General features: G+C 43.0%; 1 protein-coding gene and 2 long non-coding RNA genes across 9 annotated transcripts in view; 1 reads left to right on the plus strand and 2 right to left on the minus strand.

Annotated features, from left to right (window-relative positions):
* Positions 1–16,088, minus strand: part of HMGN3 (high mobility group nucleosomal binding domain 3) — a 31,364-nt gene extending 15,276 nt beyond the window's left edge. For 4 of the 7 annotated variants that reach the window (XM_083608162.1, XM_083608161.1, XM_083608159.1 and 1 more), the window contains exon 1: positions 15,697–16,088. In XM_083608162.1, the coding sequence (XP_083464288.1) occupies positions 15,697–15,711 (15 nt within the window). In that variant the 5' untranslated portion in view covers positions 15,712–16,088. Of the gene's footprint in view, positions 1–2,759; positions 2,799–15,696 lie in introns of those variants that run through there. The other 3 variants (XM_083608160.1, XM_083608158.1, XM_083608156.1) reach the window with 1 other exon arrangement.
* Positions 1–19,467, minus strand: part of LOC310760153 — a 146,248-nt gene that overhangs the window by 15,276 nt on the left and 111,505 nt on the right. The window lies entirely within an intron of this gene.
* On the plus strand, positions 1,108–4,642 carry LOC310760157. The gene is made up of 2 exons (XR_014546811.1): positions 1,108–2,691; positions 3,389–4,642. It is a non-coding gene; the product is annotated as an uncharacterized lncRNA (long non-coding RNA).

The following is a 19,467-nucleotide window of genomic DNA, read 5'->3' on the forward strand; positions in this document are numbered from 1 at the left end:
ACAGAACTGAGAGAATATTTTGGACTTCTGGCTCCTACAGTTCTAAGCATGTGTCTAGTTTTCCTTTCCTCCTTTTGCTCCCTTTTAACTGCAAAATGAAAATGCCTCTTATAATGCTATCCAAGGCATGCCTACTCAGAAGTAAGTTCTCTGGGGCTCACTCTTAGAGAAGCAGGATCAAAATGGCAGCCTTAATGTATATTCTGACCAAATATATTTTGTAAACTCGGTACAGTATGCTGTCCACGTTTTGTTGAAGCTGTGATTACTCGTATCTGCTTTTTCAAAAGTTATTTATATAGTAGTACAGTATTAGCAAACAGATTTCCCCACCATCTGACATATGAAAAATTGGACGTTTTCATAAAGATTTCTGAGTTGTTGTGCGCAATTAAAAATCCTGCACCTACATTGGTCCGCATTTCTAGGGAATTCTTTCCTAAGCACTACACTTCACAAAAATAGACAGACAGACAGACAGACAGTCTAACACAGGTAGTAGAGATTTCTAATAACAGAGTAACATGTGAATAGGGCTTCTATCTAGCCTATGAAATACCTTTAACAAGTCCATAAATTTATTCTAAGCTTCTAAAGTAGGCATCAGAATTACGTATGTATTTAATATATGTATATTATGGGGTGGGGATTGTTTAAATGTTCGCCCCAGAATTTTGACTAGCACCTCTGGGCATGGCAAATAAACCATAATTATTTTTTTAAGAAACCAGGAGTTTTCTCAAACCACACATTCAGTTTTCAGAGTGGGATGATAGATCAAAAGCACTACCACAATACTCTGTATTTCAAAAAAACCAATGGGAATCTCACTAGTTTGGTTTCTTGATATACTGGCTATTGCTCTCCATGGGACATAAAAATTCTGCAATCACAGAAAGCCTAGGCAAACTCAAACTGCTTTTTACTTACTATGGACATTCTTCTTAAAACAACCCATGAAAATTACAAATAACAATGCTACTATTTGACTTTTAAACATCAGGAAGGTTTTAAAAAGTATTAAAATAGAACAACTACAAGCATTCCATACATTCTGAAATATTCAATGTATGTATATGTTCAAAATTCAGGTCTCTTGTATATGGAATGCATCTTTCATCAATTACCTAATCAGCATTAATACAAGCCCTCTTTTTCGATGTATAAAAACTACATGCTTGCATGGGCTCAATAGAATTTTCACGTTTTAAATTTAAACAGCAGCCTTTACCATATCCTGTGATTTGAACTGGATGGTTTTTTTCTGATGTGCCCTAAATATTTACAGTGTGATCTGCTTTAACATGTTTGATTTATTTTGGGGAAGGATTAAAAAAAACAAAAACTCTCCAAGCAGCAGGTATATAAACAGTAAGTAGTATTTGATTCAAGAATAAAGAATGCACACTTAAATGTAGCTTAAGTGTAATACGTAAACAGCAGGATATGCTTCCATTCCATTTTAGCAATGTTAACAATTTTAGGTTTGGTGCTAACCTGACCTACACAGCCAATTAGGTAAATTTACAGTATTAATTTGAGTTTGGTTTAGTATATGCACTTGTTTGTACCTCTATCTAAAAATCAATAAAGCATGTTATGTGCTCCCTAACACACTACCTAAGAAAAATATCCAGAAAATCATCAGTTACAACTTTAGAACTTACACAATATTGCCATTGCTACTAACTGTTGATGGAACGAATAATCTTCTTGAAATGGATTTCTTTCGGTGGAAAAATAAGGGACTGGAATGGAAAGTTTTCTCCCCCACATCATTGGTCTGTTTCGAAACACCCAGATCTTAATTTAGCTAAAAAGCTACTTGTGGCCACATCCTCCCCAGGCTCACTCCACCACTGCCTCCCATGTCACTCCATCACTGCCAATCTCCTGCTACCACCTGCCAAAGGTGCAGGTGGGCAGGAGATCCATTGGCGAGAGCCAACGGAAGGCCTCAAAAAAAACAGGGCATTCTCAGGGTGGGGCTGAGCCGGCTGTGGATCTGCTGGCTGCCAAGCTGGTCTCACCGCCATCATGTGACAGCATCAGACCTGATCAGATCAGTGCCCTGCCCCTTCGGCTGAGGACACTATGAGCAGCAGAGATGTGGCCATGCTGGAAAGCCCAGCCAGCACAAGGATCCCACCCTTAGTCAGTACAAATGTTTCCCAGAGAGAGAAGTGCTTCTTCTCTGGCATGAACCATTGCCATTTAATTTCTTTTCAAAGTCCTTTAGAGCATATGTAGGCCAAAGCACCTCTCTAGACTACCACCTTTTGTATTTGTACCTTATTCTAGTACAGTGGTACCTCGGTTTACGAACTTAATCTGTTCCGGAAATATGTTCTTAAACCAAAACCTAATGAGGCCTCCCACCGCCGGTGCCCTTCCACCATTCAGATTTTGTTCTTAGACCAAGGTAAAGTTCACAAACCAGGACACTACTTCCAGTTTTGTGGAGTTCGTAAACCGAATAGTTTGTAAAAGGGCTATTCTTAAACCGAGGTACCAGTGTAGTTTGAGAGTTTTGAGTTGCAACCTGCATCTTCATACTAAATGCGCATACCGTAATAAAATGTGCTTCCACAGCTATATAGATGCTTCCATTAAATATGTAATGACATCTCAGAGAAGAAAATATGAGTATGAGACCATGGACCGCAGCCTGCCCTGCACCGTAAGAAGCAGGTAAGTGAGGAAACCCGCTAATCCAGCCCTTTCTTCCTTGGTCCTGAACACTACCACCAAGAAGATACCTTATTCCCTGGTTGCTTCCACATAACAGGATGTTCACCTCTGCCATTTATTTAGTGGCCTAGCCATTTCTCTGGGTAGCATGGCCTGGCCAGGAGGCATGGGGTGAATAGTAAGGCCACACATAAAGTGAGCCGGTTTTTGGTAACAGTTTGAATAGTTTAAAATTTTTTTAAAAAAAGATCAGGAGTGGCTTGCCAAGTTGAGCAGGGCCCCAAACCTGAAACCAATGCCGGGAGGCGACTGATGCAGCTCTGCCCACTAGGTGAGCCACTCCTGAAATATAAAAGAGGAAAACACATCCAGATAAACCTAGTTTATATTGTTTCCTTACTCAAGTCATTAGTTCTCTCAGTTCAACTTCTGGATTCTAGGTTTACTGCATCCCTTCTCTCCATCCTGGCTTCTTTTCTCTGATTTTAGCTTCCTCTTTTCTTCAAACAAAGGTCAAACGATACTTATCAGCTTTACTTATATACATTATTTCCGCTCCCTATTCCAATGTCTTGGCCAATCAGAAGGGCAGCCGAGTTCTCTGTGGGTTTCTCGCTCCCACAATTTCTTTGCTTTCTTTCCCAGCCCCCTCTTTCTATTTTACTGTTTCATTTCACTCTTAATTTTCCTTTTCTAGGGCTGAAAATTTGACCCTCCTGCAAAGAGCAAACTAACTAAAAGAAACCATTTTACAATCAAGAACAAAGCACACAAAATGGCTGAAACAGTTTCACTCCTTCACAGAGAAGATTTAAATTCTAAAAATATGCACTGGAAGCAGAATGATAATTTTCTAATCCTTAAGAGGGTAATGTCAACATCATGAAGTGACACTTTCCTGAAATGAGAATGAACTAGGCACTAATGCTTAATACACTGCCAGTCCCATCTTACGCACAGTGACTCAGAAGCAAGGCCCACAGAGTTCAATAAAGTGAGGCCTTGGCCTTGAAGAGTCCAAGAGCAGAAAAACAGTGGGCAATGTGAGCCAAATTTCTTGTTTACGTCAATACAATCTATCTATCTGTGTGTGTGTCACACAAAGGAATGTATGTGCAATTGACAGCCTTCGCTGAAATAAACTGGGCAACATTTCTGGATGTGGAAACTCCACGTTTGAGGCAGAGCTCCAACAGCTGCAGGAAATTTTTGGATCATGGTGACATAGCCACATGACTTGAAGACATCAAAACACACGCAGGTTCATACACACCGGGCTAAAAACAAAAACCTCCGGGCACATCAACACCAAGCTAAAAACCTGACACTATGGATTTTATTGAGATAAATCGCTGCTTGCTCCAAATCACTTCTGTGAGCAAAACTGAACTACCCCTCCATCTCTTTCCCCACCCCAAAATCTACTCCAGAGAGGTGGGGGGGGGGGAAATCCCAGGGCAGATTTGGGAGCACACCAGGGGAAAGAAAGTAAATGGAAATTCCACTGTGCCTGCAGAATTCACTCTGTGCACACAAAGGATTTGTTTGGACGCAACCCTATGAATTTCAAGCGTCTTCCCAATCCTGATATACAGGCTGACCCTAGTTATTAGTTTATTAGTTAGAAGTCAGCCCCATTAACCTCAATGGAGCTTGCTCTTCAGTAGAATATGGATTGTAGCCATACACAGTTTTAACCCCCTTTTTTAAAAAAAAAAAACACTCACAAAAACCACAACCCTTTAAATCTTTGCTATATTTCTACAGCCAAAATTATCTATTCAAAATTACTCCATGAATTATTCATCAAAAGAACAGAGAACAACAATGAAAAAAAAAAACCTACTGAGGGGAGCGAGGGGGATTTAGTTTTGTTTCAATTAGTTTGTTTATTTGTTATAGTGGTTCTATGTATGTTTGCTAAGTGAAGTATAAAAGTGTACTGCAACTGTATCACTGTACTGTACAGTGGTACCTCGGGTTAAGTACTTAATTCGTTCTGGAGGTCCGTTCTTAACCTGAAACTGTTCTTAACCTGAAGCACCACTTTAGCTAATGGGGCCTCCTGCTGCTGCTGTGCCGCCAGAGCCCGATTTCTGTTCATATCCTGAAGCAAAGTTCTTAACCTGAAGCACTATTTCTGGGTTAGCAGAGTCTGTAACCTGGTGTATGTAACCTGAAGCGTATGTAACCTGAAGCGTATGTAACCTGAAGCGTATGTAACCCGAGGTACCACTGTACTTTATCCTGCAGATAACTTCCACTGCTTTTATATTTATTTTCAAAAGCCTAATAAAAAATATTATTAAAAAAGAGCAAGCACACCCTCACACACAATTGATTGCAGGACACAGAAGAAACCCCTGTGCCTCCTCTGCACTGTACCTGTTCCCTTCCTGATCCCTTGGAATCTAGCCTGGTAAATTCAAGAGATCCAGTAATGGACACAGGACCAACACTTTTGAAGCTCAGAATCATAGAATAGCAAAGTTAGAAGGGAGCTTGAGGGTTATCTAGTCCAACCCCCCTGCAATGCAGGAATCTTTGCCCATAGGAGGGCTCAAACTCACGACTCTGAGATCCAGAGTCTCAAGCTCTACCAACCAAGCCAACTCTGAGAGCCAACGTAGTGTAGTGTTGAACTAGGACCTGGGAGAACAAGTTTCAAATCCCCCACATGGTCATGAAGTTCATTGGGTAACCTTGGGCCAGTCACTCACTCTCAGCCTGCAGGGGGTTGGTCTAGATGACCCCAAGACCCTTTCCAGAGAAATAAACAACTATTTGACTTTTAGAAAACATCTGAAGGCAACCCTGTTTAGGGAAGTTTTTAATGTTTGGTGTATTTATCATGGTTTTAATATTCTATTGGGAGCTGCCCGAAGTGGCTGGGGAAACCCAGCCAGATGGGTGGGGTATAAATAATAATAATAATAATAATAATAATAATAATAATAATAATAATTCCAATCTACAATTCTATGATTCTATCTCACAGGGTTGCTGCTGTATGCTGCCTTAAGCTCCTTGGGAGGAAATGTGGGCTATGAAAATAATAAATAAAATATAATATAATATAAATAAATTTGAAGCAGGTATAACTTGTGCACAACAACCAGCATTACACCACTCAATACCCAGCCTCCAAGGTCCATTTACAGCAGGGAAAGAGAACCTGTGTAGCCCTCCAGATATTGTTGGACTCCCAATTCCCATCAACACCAACCAGCATGACCAGTGGTCAGAGATAATGGAAGTTGTAGCATATCCATAGGTTCCCAAACTCAGACTTACAGGCACAAAAAGGCCTCAGATGCTTGTCCTCAGGTTCTAGGTGGTGATCAAAGTGATTGCTATTTATCAAAATATATGCATTTGGTTTGCTGCATCTTCTGTTAGACAAACAATATATTTAAATTAGGGCTGCAACCCAGTTAAAGAGAGAGCCAGTGTGGTGTAGTGGTTAAGAGCGGTAGACTCATAATCTGGTGAACCGGGTTCTCATCTCCACTCCTCCACATGCAGCTGCTGGGTGACCTTGGGCTAGTCACACTTCTTTGAAGTCTCTCAGCCCCACTCACCTCACAGAGTGTTTGTTGTGGGGGAAGAAGGGAAAGGAGAATGTTAGCTGCTTTGAGACTCCTTCGGGTACTGATAAAGCGGGATATCAAATCCAAACTCTTCTTCTTCTTAAATATTTTTAATCATAAGTTCTATGTGTTTAATTGATTAATATATCTACCAGTTAAATGTGCATATAGGTACAAACATTAAGTTAGATGGGAGCAAAGGGCTTCTCCACACATGGAAGGGCTTTTTCATGTTTAGTGCAAGATCCTTTTGTGAGAAAAAGACGACTAAAAACCAGAGGTGTGTTTCCATTTGTAAACGACATTTCACAACAGTTCACAAAACAACACCTCTGTCTGCTCGCCTCTAGCTGAATCCAAACTAGTACAGTGGTACCTCGGGTTACATACGCTTCAGGTTACAGACTCCACTAACCCAGAAATAGTGCTTCAGGTTAAGAACTTTGCTTCAGGATGAGAACAGAAATCGTGCGGTGCGGTGCGGCAGCAGCAGGAGGCCCCATTAACCTGAAGTGGTGCTTCAGGTTAAGAACAGTTTCAGGTTAAGAACGGACCTCCGGAAGGAATTAAGTACTTAACCCGAGGTACCACTGTATTTCTGAAACAAGACAGAGGCACATTTTCTTTGTTTTTAGATAATGCACACACATGAAATAGCTGGCATCATTTAAAAGAAGGCATTCCTCTTGTACGTGTGAAAAGAGAGAATGCCTCTTTTAAGATAGTGCTTGCTACTGCAGTTTTTACCAACACTTGCATTAAAAACTTCTGCTGCCCTGATTAATAAAGAGGCACCATTTTAATGAACAGAGCAATTACATACTGTTGATTTTCAAATAAAATGCAGCTTCTGGTCTCAGCCTCGCAGCCTAGATCCTCAGAACATGCTTCAAAAGTTTCACTGTAAGCAATGGGTTCAGACAAAGTTAGTTAAGCTTGGGTTCCACTGAATTTAATCAGCCATTAGTCAGAATTTTAGTCAAATCCCATTGATTTTAACAAGAACCAGGTTCAAATAACTTTATCCTGGATCCAACCCCATCCAATTCAGTCCTGGGTAACTAAATTGTGGTCCAAGAATGAGAATGTAAGTTGTAGGACATTTCAACTATCAACAGTCTTCTTTTACATTTGTACAAACTGTTCTGGGAGTACAGAGCTTATCAACGAAATTGATCCATTTGAGTCTAACATTCTTACTGATCTGCTGAAAACCTATTTGCAATCTCATCTCTGATTCATCCTTTCTTTTTTAAAAAAAATCCTGTGTGTATATATGGATTATGGACACTTGCTTATTTTAAATTGGGAACTGCTATCTAGAGAACATTATTGTTTGCTGTGCCTGGCAAAAGCTGAAGATTTCTGTATTGATTTATTGGCCTGCACAGCCTTGACAGGTACCTGTCATTACAAACTAGCAGATTTAGTATAGGGCAGGATATGAAGGTAGTATGCTTTCGCTTCCTGGGCCAAGGCTACCTACACACTGGTTTCCATGCAGAGTAGCACAGAACACGAGACAACATACCAGAGGTTACAACTGAACACAGTACAGCAAACGAGTTTTTGTGAAAGCATATCTGAAGCTCCTGAGTAGGCACACGCTGCTTTATCTTTTACTTTTGCTTCCATGTCTATAAAGTTTAAACACTACCATTAGAATTGTGGTCTTTAAAAAAAAAAAAAGCAAACGTCCCACCATTTTTGGTAGGTTTTTAAGGACTGCCCAGGGGTAAGTGGATGCAAAACTGCTGGATATTCAATGGCAGAGGTGTAAGTTATGATAGCACTGCTTGACTGGATTACAAAACAAGCAGCACACTTAGAAGCTGACTCTGGAAAGGTGATTTCCAATGTTGCAGAGTACAGAACATCTTTTTTTTTCCCCTAATCATTGCACCTTTATTATTTTGTACCATTGTTTATTTTTTTTATTCAAAGTTATAAGAAGACATATTATCCAAAAACATATCCTTATTTCCCCCCCCCCATTTTTCCTCCCTCCCCCCTCCCCCAGAGTACAGAACATCTTGAGGTGTATAGCGGAATACCAGGTCGTGAATATTTTTAATACATTTTATTTATTTATTTTGTAAAGCAGCAGGGAGTTGGGCTTCAGAAGTCACGCAGCTTTAGTGACATTCCACTTCGACTTATATTAATCTCCGGCTCCCCATCTGATCAATTTGTTTTACATAAGTGCTCTTTTTTGATCTAGCCGTAACAAGCTCAGCTATCAGGCAATTTACCATTTGTCAACAGCAATATCACCAATAAAGTACCTCAGTGGAGGCGAGAATGCCCACACAACCGCTTCAATCTGCAGAGCTGGAGCTGTTATAGGTGCCACATAATACTTGTTCTGCATTTGTAAGAATTCAAACTTTCAGTGCGGAAACACTCAAACTTTGGAACTCCCTGCCTATTGACATCAGGCAGGCGCCTTCACTGTATAGTGGTACCTCAGGTTACATACGCTTCAGGTTACATACGCTTCAGGTTACAGACTCCTCTAACCCAGAAATAGTACCTCGGGTTAAGAACTTTGCTTCAGGATAAGAACAGAAATCGTGCTCTGGCGGCGCGGCAGCAGCAGGAGGCCCCATTAGCTAAAGTGGTGCTTCAGGTTAAGAACAGTTTCAGGTTAATAACGGACCTCTGGAACAAATTAAGTACAGTGGTGCCCCGCAAGACGAATGCCTCGCAAGATGGAAAACTCGCTAGACGAAAGGGTTTTCCGTTTTTTGAGCTGCTTCGCAAGACGAATTTCCCTATGGGCTTGCTTCGCAAGACGAAAACGTCTTGCAAGTTTGTTTCCTTTTTCTTAACACCGTTAATACAGTTGCGACTTGACTTCGAGGAGCAACTCATAGAACGCAGTGTACATAGTAGCCTTTTTTGAGGTTTTTAAAGACTTTGGTGATTTTTGAAGCTTTTCCAAAACTTCTTTTGCAGCCATTTGGTAAGTTAAGCTTTTAAAACTTTTTTGGGGGGGGTTGGATTTTGGGTTGGGGTGTTTGGAATTCAAGGACTTGGTGTTGGGGAGGGGTTTGCAAGAATCTGGAAGCTTGTGTGTGTTTTTTCTGCATTTTTATGATTTTCTGTGACCATTGGGCCACTCTGCTGTTTTTTAAAAAAAATTCTGGGTTTGAATTTTGAAATGCTCCTTACAGTATGTGTGACTTTAAAGAGCACTTAATAAACTCTTGTTGTACCAAATTTGGCTTTGTTTGGACTTTTTTTGACCATAGGAACGCATTAATTGATTTTCAATGCATTCCTATGGGATTTCGTGCTTTGCAAGACAAAAAATTCGCTACACGAAAAAATTCACGGAACGAATTAATTTCGTCTTGCGAGGCACCACTGTACTTAACCCGAGGTACCACTGTACTCTTTTTGGGTGGCTGTTAAAAACATTTTTGGTTAAACAATCCTACCCAGATATGTAGAATGTTTTTATGTGTTTTAATGTGTTGTTAGCTTGTGCAGATTTTAATTATCATTTGAATGCTTAAACTAATTGTTTTTAATTATTTTTACTGATAATTTCATTGTTTTATTCTTTTTGTAAACCTCTCTGAGGTTTCTTTTTACAACCGAGGGGTATATAAATTGTATGAAATAAATGAATGAAGCCAAAGTGAAGAGGTCTGCTTTCAAAGTGGAAGAGCAGGTGCTCAGTTCAAAACCGAGTGTGCCCCATCGTGAAGCTGATACTTATTTGTTTGATTTAGGTATTTACAGCCTGCACTTTAATAATGAATTTCTAGGCAGATTACAACATACAAAACATAATAAAAACAGTCCATAAATACCCATAAAACGTAATTAAAAACAACAATAAAACTTCAGGAGATGTTGGTTAAAAAAGGGAAATTCACCATATAGTTAGTAGGTCTGAACTCCCATGCCTAATTATAATGACTTAGAAGCTTCATTGCTTTCAATAGGCCTTACTTTGAAATCTCTCGTTAAATTCAATAGGTTTTATTTCAAAGCATTTTCACTTAGGATTGTGGGGCTAGACGGTAATCCCTGACATACTTCCAGCCTAAATTTCCTTATTCAGAGAAGTAGGTGTTGCAGATGGATCTTACTGTCTTGGGAATGTATTTTACAACTGCGGCCTAGTTGTGCATGTTACATACATGTGTGCCCTGCTGCTCTGCTGTGAATACAAAGCAGGGCCACAGTCCTTTTTCAGTCACTGGTTTCATACTGCAGACCCTCCAAGTGTCTCTATTTTTCAGGGATGTCCCTGATTTAGAGAAGCCATCCCAGTTCCTGATTTGACCCTGGAATGTCCCACTTTTCCTTAGGATGTCCCTAGTTTCGTTGGAGAAATGTTGGCGTGTATGGAATTATCCGACCCCCTAAGCCGTCTGAAGGCAATCCTGTATAGGACAGTTTTTAAAATGTTTAATGTTCTGTTGTGTTTTTATATATGTTGGAAGCTGCCCAGAGTGGCTGGGGCAGACCAGTAAGATGTGTGGGGTATAAACAGTAAAATCATTATGGAATAGGACGTTCCTATTTTCATCGGAGAAACGTTGGAGGGTGTGCATACTGTTCACTAAACAAGGCTGTGTACACATTACCTACCAGCTTATAATGCAGCCAGGTTGTTCTTTTTCTCTATTCAGATCAAAGCTGGTTTAGGGGAGAACCCATCAAAAGGCAGTACAGTGGTACCTCAGGTTAAGTACTTAATTCGTTCCGGAGGTCCGTTCTTAACCTGAAACTGCTCTTAACCTGAAGCGCCACTTTAGCTAATGGGGCCTCCTGCTGCTGCTGCGCCGCCGGAGCACAATTTCTGTTCTCATTCTGATGTGGTGTAGTAGTTAAGAGCGGTAGTCTCGTAACCTGGGGAACCAGGTTCGCGTCCCCGCTCCTCCACATGCAGCTGCTGGGTGACCTTGGGCCAGTCACACATCTCTGAAGTCTCTCAGCCTTACTCACCTCACAGAGTGTTTGTTGTGGGGGAGGAAGGGAAAGGAGAATGTTAGCCGCTTTGAGACTCCTTAAAAGGGAGTGAAAGGCGGGATATCAAATCCAAACACTTCTTCTCTTAACCTGAGGTACTATTTCTGGGTTAGAGGAGTCTGTAACCTGAAGCGTATGTAACCTGAAGCATATGTAACCAGAAGTACCACTGTACAAACACCAGGATAGGTACAGATTGTGGCTAAAGCCATGTGCAAGCTACTTCCCAAACTAGCAGTGAGAAGGCCCAAGGAGGAAAGTAAACTGCAGCGTGCATGCAGTCTAAGTTGCATTTTACATGCACATGCAAGTTGCAATTCTAGTGACACCCAGTTCTTTATTTCCCCATCAGGAACTCCTCCATCCTAGATGCTGCCCAACAGAGAATGTGTGTGGTTTTTAATCTTTCTGGAATGAAAAATCTGAAGGTCTGAAATCTGTTTTTACTATTTTCTCTCGTTTAGAATAACCTCTTCTTTATTTGTTATTTATAGTATGATGAATGCGTATATTATCATGAATGCCTTTTCTGTATTTACAATAACATGTTTGTTTGTTTTTAAGTGGTAGATGGGGATCCGCTTACTCACATGATTCTATGATTCTATAATAATTTGATCTGGCTTCAACTGGCTTCAGGATGTAACTCCAAGAGAGCGTGGTCAGAGAGTTGGATGGACAAAGACAGAAAGTAAACTAGTGGGTGAGTGGTTGGAAATCAGGGATTGCCCCCTCAATGTAACTGGTGTACAGCAGACACAAGCTTGGCCAGTGATCAGTCCAACAACATCTGGAGAGCTACTGGTTCCCATACATGCAAAACGGGATTGCTCTGTTCACTATAAAGATCCAATATTACATCAGGAGCTGATATTTTCAGGTTGAAAACCCTAAAAACAATTCAGTGTGCTTGCTTTACTAGTGAAACCTTCCCTCCGCCAACCTCTTATTTAAAGATAACATTACAATGACTGAGGGTGTTGTAAATAAAATGTTTTTAAAAGAAAATGGTCTAACAACAAATCATTAAAAGCTGTAACAATGGGTGGAGCTGAGTTTAAAGAATCACAGAGCATCTGAAACCAGTGGCTTGCTCACGCATAATGCTGATCTGAAGCCATGGTTTGTTGTTGGGCTTACACAAACATCCATTTCTTTTAACCATGGTTTGGCATTATATGTAAACCAAGCACCCTTCTTTAACCATGGTTTGCTTGACCACCCTTACCCAGAAGCTCACTAAACTACAAGAGCCTGAAGAAAGAACTGGTGGAAATCAGAGCAAACTTTAGAGAAACAAGCCATAGCTTGTTTTTCTCTAGAACAACTCATAGTTAGCTCACTGTCTGTCCAAAACACAGCTTAGTATTATGTACAAACCAGGTCACTGTCTGACTTAAAGCTGTATTTGCATTTACTGTCACCTAACCAGACCTGCAGGGACGCGGGTGGCGCTGTGGGTTAAACCACAGAGCCTAGGACTTGCTGATCAGAAGGTTGGCGGTTCGAATCCCTGTGACGGGGTGAGGTCCCGTTGCTCGGTCCCTGCTCCTGCCAACCTAGCAGTTCAAAAGCACGTCAAAGTGCAAGTAGATAAATAGGTACCGCTCCGGCGGGAAGGTAAACGGCATTTCCGTGTGCTGCTCTGGTTCGCCAGAAACGGCTTAGTCATGCTGGCCACATGACCCGGAAGCTGTACGCCGGCTCCCTCAGCCAATAAAGCGAGATGAGCGCTGCAACCCCAGAGTCGGTCACGACTGGACCTAATGGTCAGGGGTCCCTTTAACCCAGACCTGCAAAGGCAAAGTGTTAAAAACAAATTTCCCTTTTATGTACAGCAAATTATTTCCACAGTGCTGCTGTTAAGAGTTGTGTTTGGGGCCGTAATTTATGGTCCTACTTTACAGAATGACCAAGTTCCCCGGTTACTACAATTCTGAAGAAAGTAAAGTAAAACCCATTGGGCTCCACCATAAGACCACCAAGTCCTGTGTCCAAAACAGCATAACCGCACCCCTCTAGCTTAATATGTCACAGTAAACCTCAAAGGGTTGGCCTCTTCCAGTCTTGGTGACGACACATTTGTTCTGAGCCTTATATATGAAAGGGTTTTGGGGAAAACAAATGTTCTAGTGCAGTACTATAAATCCCATACTAAAACTCTGGTTTACTTAGTGCTAATTCAGTATTTTCAGTACAGCAGCAGACATGTGAAAGCCTAACTGGAAGAGCTTAGAGCGCTGACCCTTCACTGTATTATAGTTCAGTAATTGATAGGTTTCTTTCTGCACAAATACTTTGTGTTTGATTCTTCCAGTCCACTGATGGCTAAAACTTCAAAATATATCTAAATACCATTTGAGTTGAAATCCCTGGCTCTAGAGTTTCATACTTCTCTTGATAATATGGTTATCTGCATTCTTTACAGTCGTACCTCGGAAGTCGAACGCCTTGCGAGTCGAACGTTGTGGCTCCTGAATGCCGCAAACCTGGAAGTTGAGTGTTCCGGTTTGCGAACGTTCTTTGGAACCCAAACGTCCAACGCAGCTTCCGTGGCTTCTGATAGGCTGCAGGAGCTTCCTGCAGCCAACTGGAAGCTGTGCCTTGGTTTCCGAACATTTTGGAAGTTGAATGGACTTCCGGAACGGATTCCAAGGTACAATTGTATTACAGAGTGAGATCAAAAGAGGGGGTTGAGAAGGAAAGGACACAAGCTGTTAAGATACACGAAAAGGCACCCGAAGCCAGGTGTATTGGTTTTACTTTGTCAAGTTTGGATTTATTCTTCCTCTTGTCAAAACCACACAGCATGTTTTATTTCAATGTTTTAAACAAATTGCTGACCTTAGAAAGCCATTGGTACCTTTTATTCAGATATTAACTTCTACAGAACCTCTGTAGAAATTCCATTTCTATGTAGAGAAAGCCGCTCTTCTGTGGCACTGCAGACTCCAACTCCCATCAGAACCAGCCGGCATGGCCAATGGTCAAGGTGATGGGAATTGCAGTATCAGGAGTGCCACAGATTCCCTATCCCTTGACTGTTTTGTTGTTGTTTTGGTTACACATGCTTATGTTGGATTCATAGACTTGCAAACTTCTCAGCATTTATCCCGTTAAGTTCCCAGCCCCAAATTTCTTCAGGGCACCATTTTGGGGGAAACAATATATCTTCACTCTCTTTTTTAAAAAGGTGCTGGTACTCACCATGAAGTTGTTACAGTAAGTGCCGCACTTTTAACATTTAACTTTTGGGGGTGGGGTTACCCTTAAGTACCCCCAGAGGAAAAAAGCACTGCCTCTGACCATTTCAGCCCTGCCTTGCTGGCTTCTGGGTGAAATGCAAAAACAACTCCCTGCCAGAAACAAGCGCATCGAGAGATAGGGAAGGAACATACCACCAAATCCAAGGGTACAGGGGGAGGCACGAGATCTGAATTTGGGGAGGGAGGGGAGTGCAGTGCAGGGGGCGCAGGAATTCCCCAACAGCTGCAGGAGAAGGAAACGAGGAATGGGCAGCGGAGGTGGGAAACTCTCCGAGGCCAAGCGGCGCATCGGCGGAGAGGCCTCCCTCTCGGCTCCCCTCCCCGAGGGTGCCGAGCTCCTCCCCGCCGTCCAGAGCGCTCTCCCTGGGTGCTCTTTGGAAACTCTCCGTTGTTATTGCCGCCTTCGTATGCGAGCAGATCCCCGGCAGCCTGTGCTGCCCAAGGCCGTCGATGCCGCCTCCTGTCCTGATTGACACCGGAGTTGGTACATACGGGGTCTGTCACGGGAGGCGAGGAGAAGGGTGTCGTTTGGTCTAAATATGGCTTTTCTGGTCTGCCCCCTCCCCGTCTCTCCATGTTACCTTGGCGCCACCACCATCATCAAGGCTGCAAGGGAGACAAGAGGCAGGCGCAAGGCAGGGGCGCAGGTCCCCGAAGGGGGAGATGCACACAAACACACACACACAATAACAACACACAGAGGCAGTTTGCACAGCCTCCCGCTCGGAGTTTGTCAGCAGCCAACTCTTCCCCCGGCGGAGAAAGGAGCGGCGGCAGCGCTGCAGCCGCGACGTTGCGCCAGCGAGCGCGCAAGAGTTGTGGCTGCAAAAGCAGCTCCGGGGACAACTAGATAAGGACGGAGCGAGGAGCCCACACTGCTGGTTGTATCATACACAAACACACGCCATTAAAACGTGCGAGACGTCGAAGGCCACACGCACATGTCACACTACAGAGATCTCCCGACAAGCCGCCTCTTGCAACAGGCGCTTCCAGCAACAACAGCAGCAGCAACGCTGAAGTCGTGCACGACCCGCGCGGCCTCCCGGAACCACGCAAATGCCTCGCGTTGCCAAAGGCTGCGTTTTCTTTTTATTGTGCGTTTCTTTCCCCTCGCCCTGCCTCCCTCTAACTCAGACCTGGAGGCGACCTCCACGCACCTTTCTTTTCGGCATGATGTCCCTTCTGCGGGCCGCCGAAGGGAAGCGACGAAGACGCGGCTGCCGCTATTGCCTGCTCGCTGCTGCTGCTACTGCTATGACTGCCACCGCCGCTGCACAAGCGCAGATCTCGCGTCCTCCTCCGGCGGTGCCTTACGAAATGTCCCCGATCCGCGGCGGCCCCAACGAGCAGCGGTGGCAGCAGCAGCGGCAGCAGCCTGGGCGCTCTCGGCGGAGCCTTCCTGGGGGCGCAAGCGGCGGCCTCCACCCGCTGCCACTAGCGACCGCCCGCCTCGTCCGGAGAGCGAAGGAGAAGCGCGCGCATGTGTGCATGTGTTGGAGGGGGGATTTGCACACTTCTGGATCGCGATTGGCTCCCCCGTTCGGTAGCCCCCCCTCCGCCGCAGACGACTAGCGAGGGGAAGGCCTTGCGGTTCAGATGCAGGGCACGCAGGGGCGAGGCGGCATCCTGCCATTGGCCAGCCGGCGGCGCGCGGAGGCTTCCTTCCCAAAGGAAGGTCGGAAGGAGAAAGGCGGATCGCCCTGTCTCCATTTACCCCGAGTGTAGCGGAGAGAGGAGGGTTGCTTCCTTCGCCACCCTTCCGCGTTTGGCACAGCTGGCTTCCCCCCTCCAAAGATCCTAACATGTTCTTCTACCTCATCGTTGTTGCCATATTGTTGATATCGAGACCATACCCGCCAGTGAAAATAGGGACATCCTAAGGAAAAGCGGGACATTTCGCAATCAAATCAGAAACCGGGACGTTTTCAGTAAATCCGGGGCTGTTCCTGGAAAATAGGGACACTTGGAGGGTATTATTATTATTATACCGAGTTAGTGTGTAATAATGCTGTAGCCTACGAAATATGGTTGGCAATAAATCCCTGCAGCCCTGATCTATTCGTCTCTGATGCTTTTATTTTAATTTTACGCACCGGATTGCTTCCCTCTTGAGAGCAGATGTCGGTTGTCCTCTTCAAGGGAATTTCAAATTACGATATTGTTTGTTTCTGCTGCCTGCTCCGGAGGAAGCTGCTAGCTTCATTAAATATGGCCGGCATATAATCCGAGAGATTTCAACAGTCAGTTGAAGGGATTAATGCAGGAAAACCATCAGGTCATGGATTTGCCCCTATTTCACATACTGTACCGGTAAATTAGGCCTACATCAAGCAGGAAGTGGCTAGTCTTGTGTCCTACTTTTCTAGAGGACAGTCCTGTTTTGAAGGACGGTCCTCTGTTGGACAGTATCCCCCATTTGAGGGCAGCCCACCCAAATTTGGTTTTAAAGATGAGGAACCATGAAAAGGTGTAGTAGGAACCTTGGAGCTGTTTGCCAGCAGTTAGCGCAAGGTTACCAGATTTTTTTCAATGAATCCTGGGACACTTTTCAACTTCAATGGATTTTGTATGGGGACTGATTTGTAAATCCGGGGACTGTCCCCAGGAAACGGGGGCATCTGGTAACCTTAAGTTAGCATCACTTGGTCATAAGGCTTCACAGGCTCGGTTGCACAATCTGGGTAAAGGAGGGGGAGAAAGTGGCAGTGGCAGGGCATCAGTGAAACAGGATGTGCCCTCCCTGCCTGTGATAAATAACGTTCAGCCTTTTGTGTCATAACTTTACATTTTCTATCCCCTGTTTGTGAAAGCTCACATTCCCACCCCACACTTTTGCATTTCGTGTTTCATTACAGCTTTGTACTGTATTTTGTAAACAGAACTGCTCCTAGGTACAGATCTTTTAAGGTTTCTTCTCCTTCTTAGCAGAAAGTGATGATAAAGTTGCATAGTGGAATATATTAGTTTGGGACTATTAAGGCAGATCCACACCATACATTTATAAATCACATCCAATTCATGTTTAAAGCACATTATTGCCCTCAAAAAATCACGGGAACAGTAGTTTTCTGCCCCTCACAGCTTCAATTCTCTGAAACCCTTAACAAACTACAGTTTCCATTATTCTTTTGGAGGCATCAGAGAGGTGCCAGAACTGAGTTCCAGTGAGTTCCAGCTGAAAAAGCCCTGCCTGGGCCTGAGCACTTTTAAATGCCATTGATTTGATGGAAGAGTTGAGTACTTCCTTTATTTACTTTCTCACTGAACTCAATGGGGCTGCCAGCGAGAGCTTCACCTTCAGCTACTATTACTGCTGGCTAAGGAAAGGCTTGTTTCTAAAATCATGCGTTGTGATACCCTTGTACCAGCAGCACTGCTATCACAAAGAAAACAAAGTAGACCACGGAGACAGAGCAAGAATAGATTCTGGGGACACTAATGCTTGCTTGACAGCACAAGTTAACACTGTACTTCCACTTAATGGAGAACCCCAAATGACCTGCCATATTACACAGGGTTTGCCTCCTCAACCACGATGGAGCATAGCATTCCAGGTAACTGCTGGCCATCAAAATCACAGGGAATGTATACAAGACCTAGCTAGGGTAGGGAACAAAGGTCTGTCCTTTCAAGTTACGCAGCCCAAAGCTACATCATTCAGCCTGTCCTTACGTCCATGCAACTTTGGTTTAGACTTGATTTTGAAGTGCTTACATTCCCTGTCCCAGGTCATCCAACTGTTTATCCATCCCCTTTTTGTCCAACAAATAGCCAGAATTTTTATTTATACTAAGACCTGTGAGGCACAACACCTGCCATTGCCATCTGCTTTGCTAGGGGAAAGGAGGTTAAAAAAAAAAAAAACCCACCACCCCTGTGGTTTGTTTAAAACCCATTAACTCCAAGTAACCTTTCCAATACCATTTGTAGTCAAATAAGGTTGGGGGGCTGGGAGAGAAATTGCCTTCCTTATATATACAGTTTATAGAAAACAGCCCAGTGAGTAACATTGAGTGTCACTATCTCCAGCGTCAGACAATTTAAATTGATTAATTGGTCAGGTTGCAGGATTCAAGTTGAACAAGTTAAAAACTAAGGTTCTAGAGAAAAATCTAACACCGATTGAGAAAGAGAGGTTTCAGAAGGGGACAGGTTTGACACTGGTTAAGAAAGTAAAATACCTGGGGGTTAATATGACTGCTAAGAACGTGAATTTATTTAAAGATAACTATGAAAAATGTTGGTCAGAAGTGAAAAAGGATTTAGAAATATGGTCAAATTTGAAGCTTTCTTTGCTAGGCCGCATTGCTGCTATAAAAATGAATGTATTGCCAAGAATGTTGTTTTTGTTTCAATCATTGCAAATTATGGATAAAATGGACTGTTTCCAGAAGTGGCAGAGAGATATTTCTAGATTTGTCTGGCAGGGCAAGAAGCCCAGAATAAAATTTAAAATACTAACCGATGCAAAAGAAAGAGGTGGATTTGCCCTGCCAGACCTTAAACTTTACTATGAATCAGCTGCATTTTGCTGGCTGAAAGAATGGCTGCTTCTTGAGAACACAGACATTTTGGATTTAGAAGGTTTCAATAATGTATTTGGGTGGCATGCATATTTGTGGTATGATAAGGTCAAAGCGCATAAAGCATTTAAAAACCATATTGTCAGGAAAGCATTGTTCAATGTATGGATAAGATATAAAGACTTACTTGAAAATAAAACCCCAAGGTGGTTATCACCGATGGAAGCAAAGGCTCAGAAAAAGCTCAATATGGAGGCCAAATGGCCAAAATATTGGGAGATTTTGGAACAAGAAGGAGATAAATTGAAATTGCAGAGCTTTGAGAAACTAAAAGACAAAGTGTGAGATTGGCTTCATTATTATCAAATAAGGGAGGCTTACAATTTGGACAAGAAAATTGGCTTC

This window comes from Podarcis filfolensis (assembly GCF_964270895.1).
Source record: "Podarcis filfolensis genome assembly, chromosome: 3".
In the NCBI taxonomy this organism is placed as follows: domain Eukaryota; kingdom Metazoa; phylum Chordata; class Lepidosauria; order Squamata; family Lacertidae; genus Podarcis; species Podarcis filfolensis.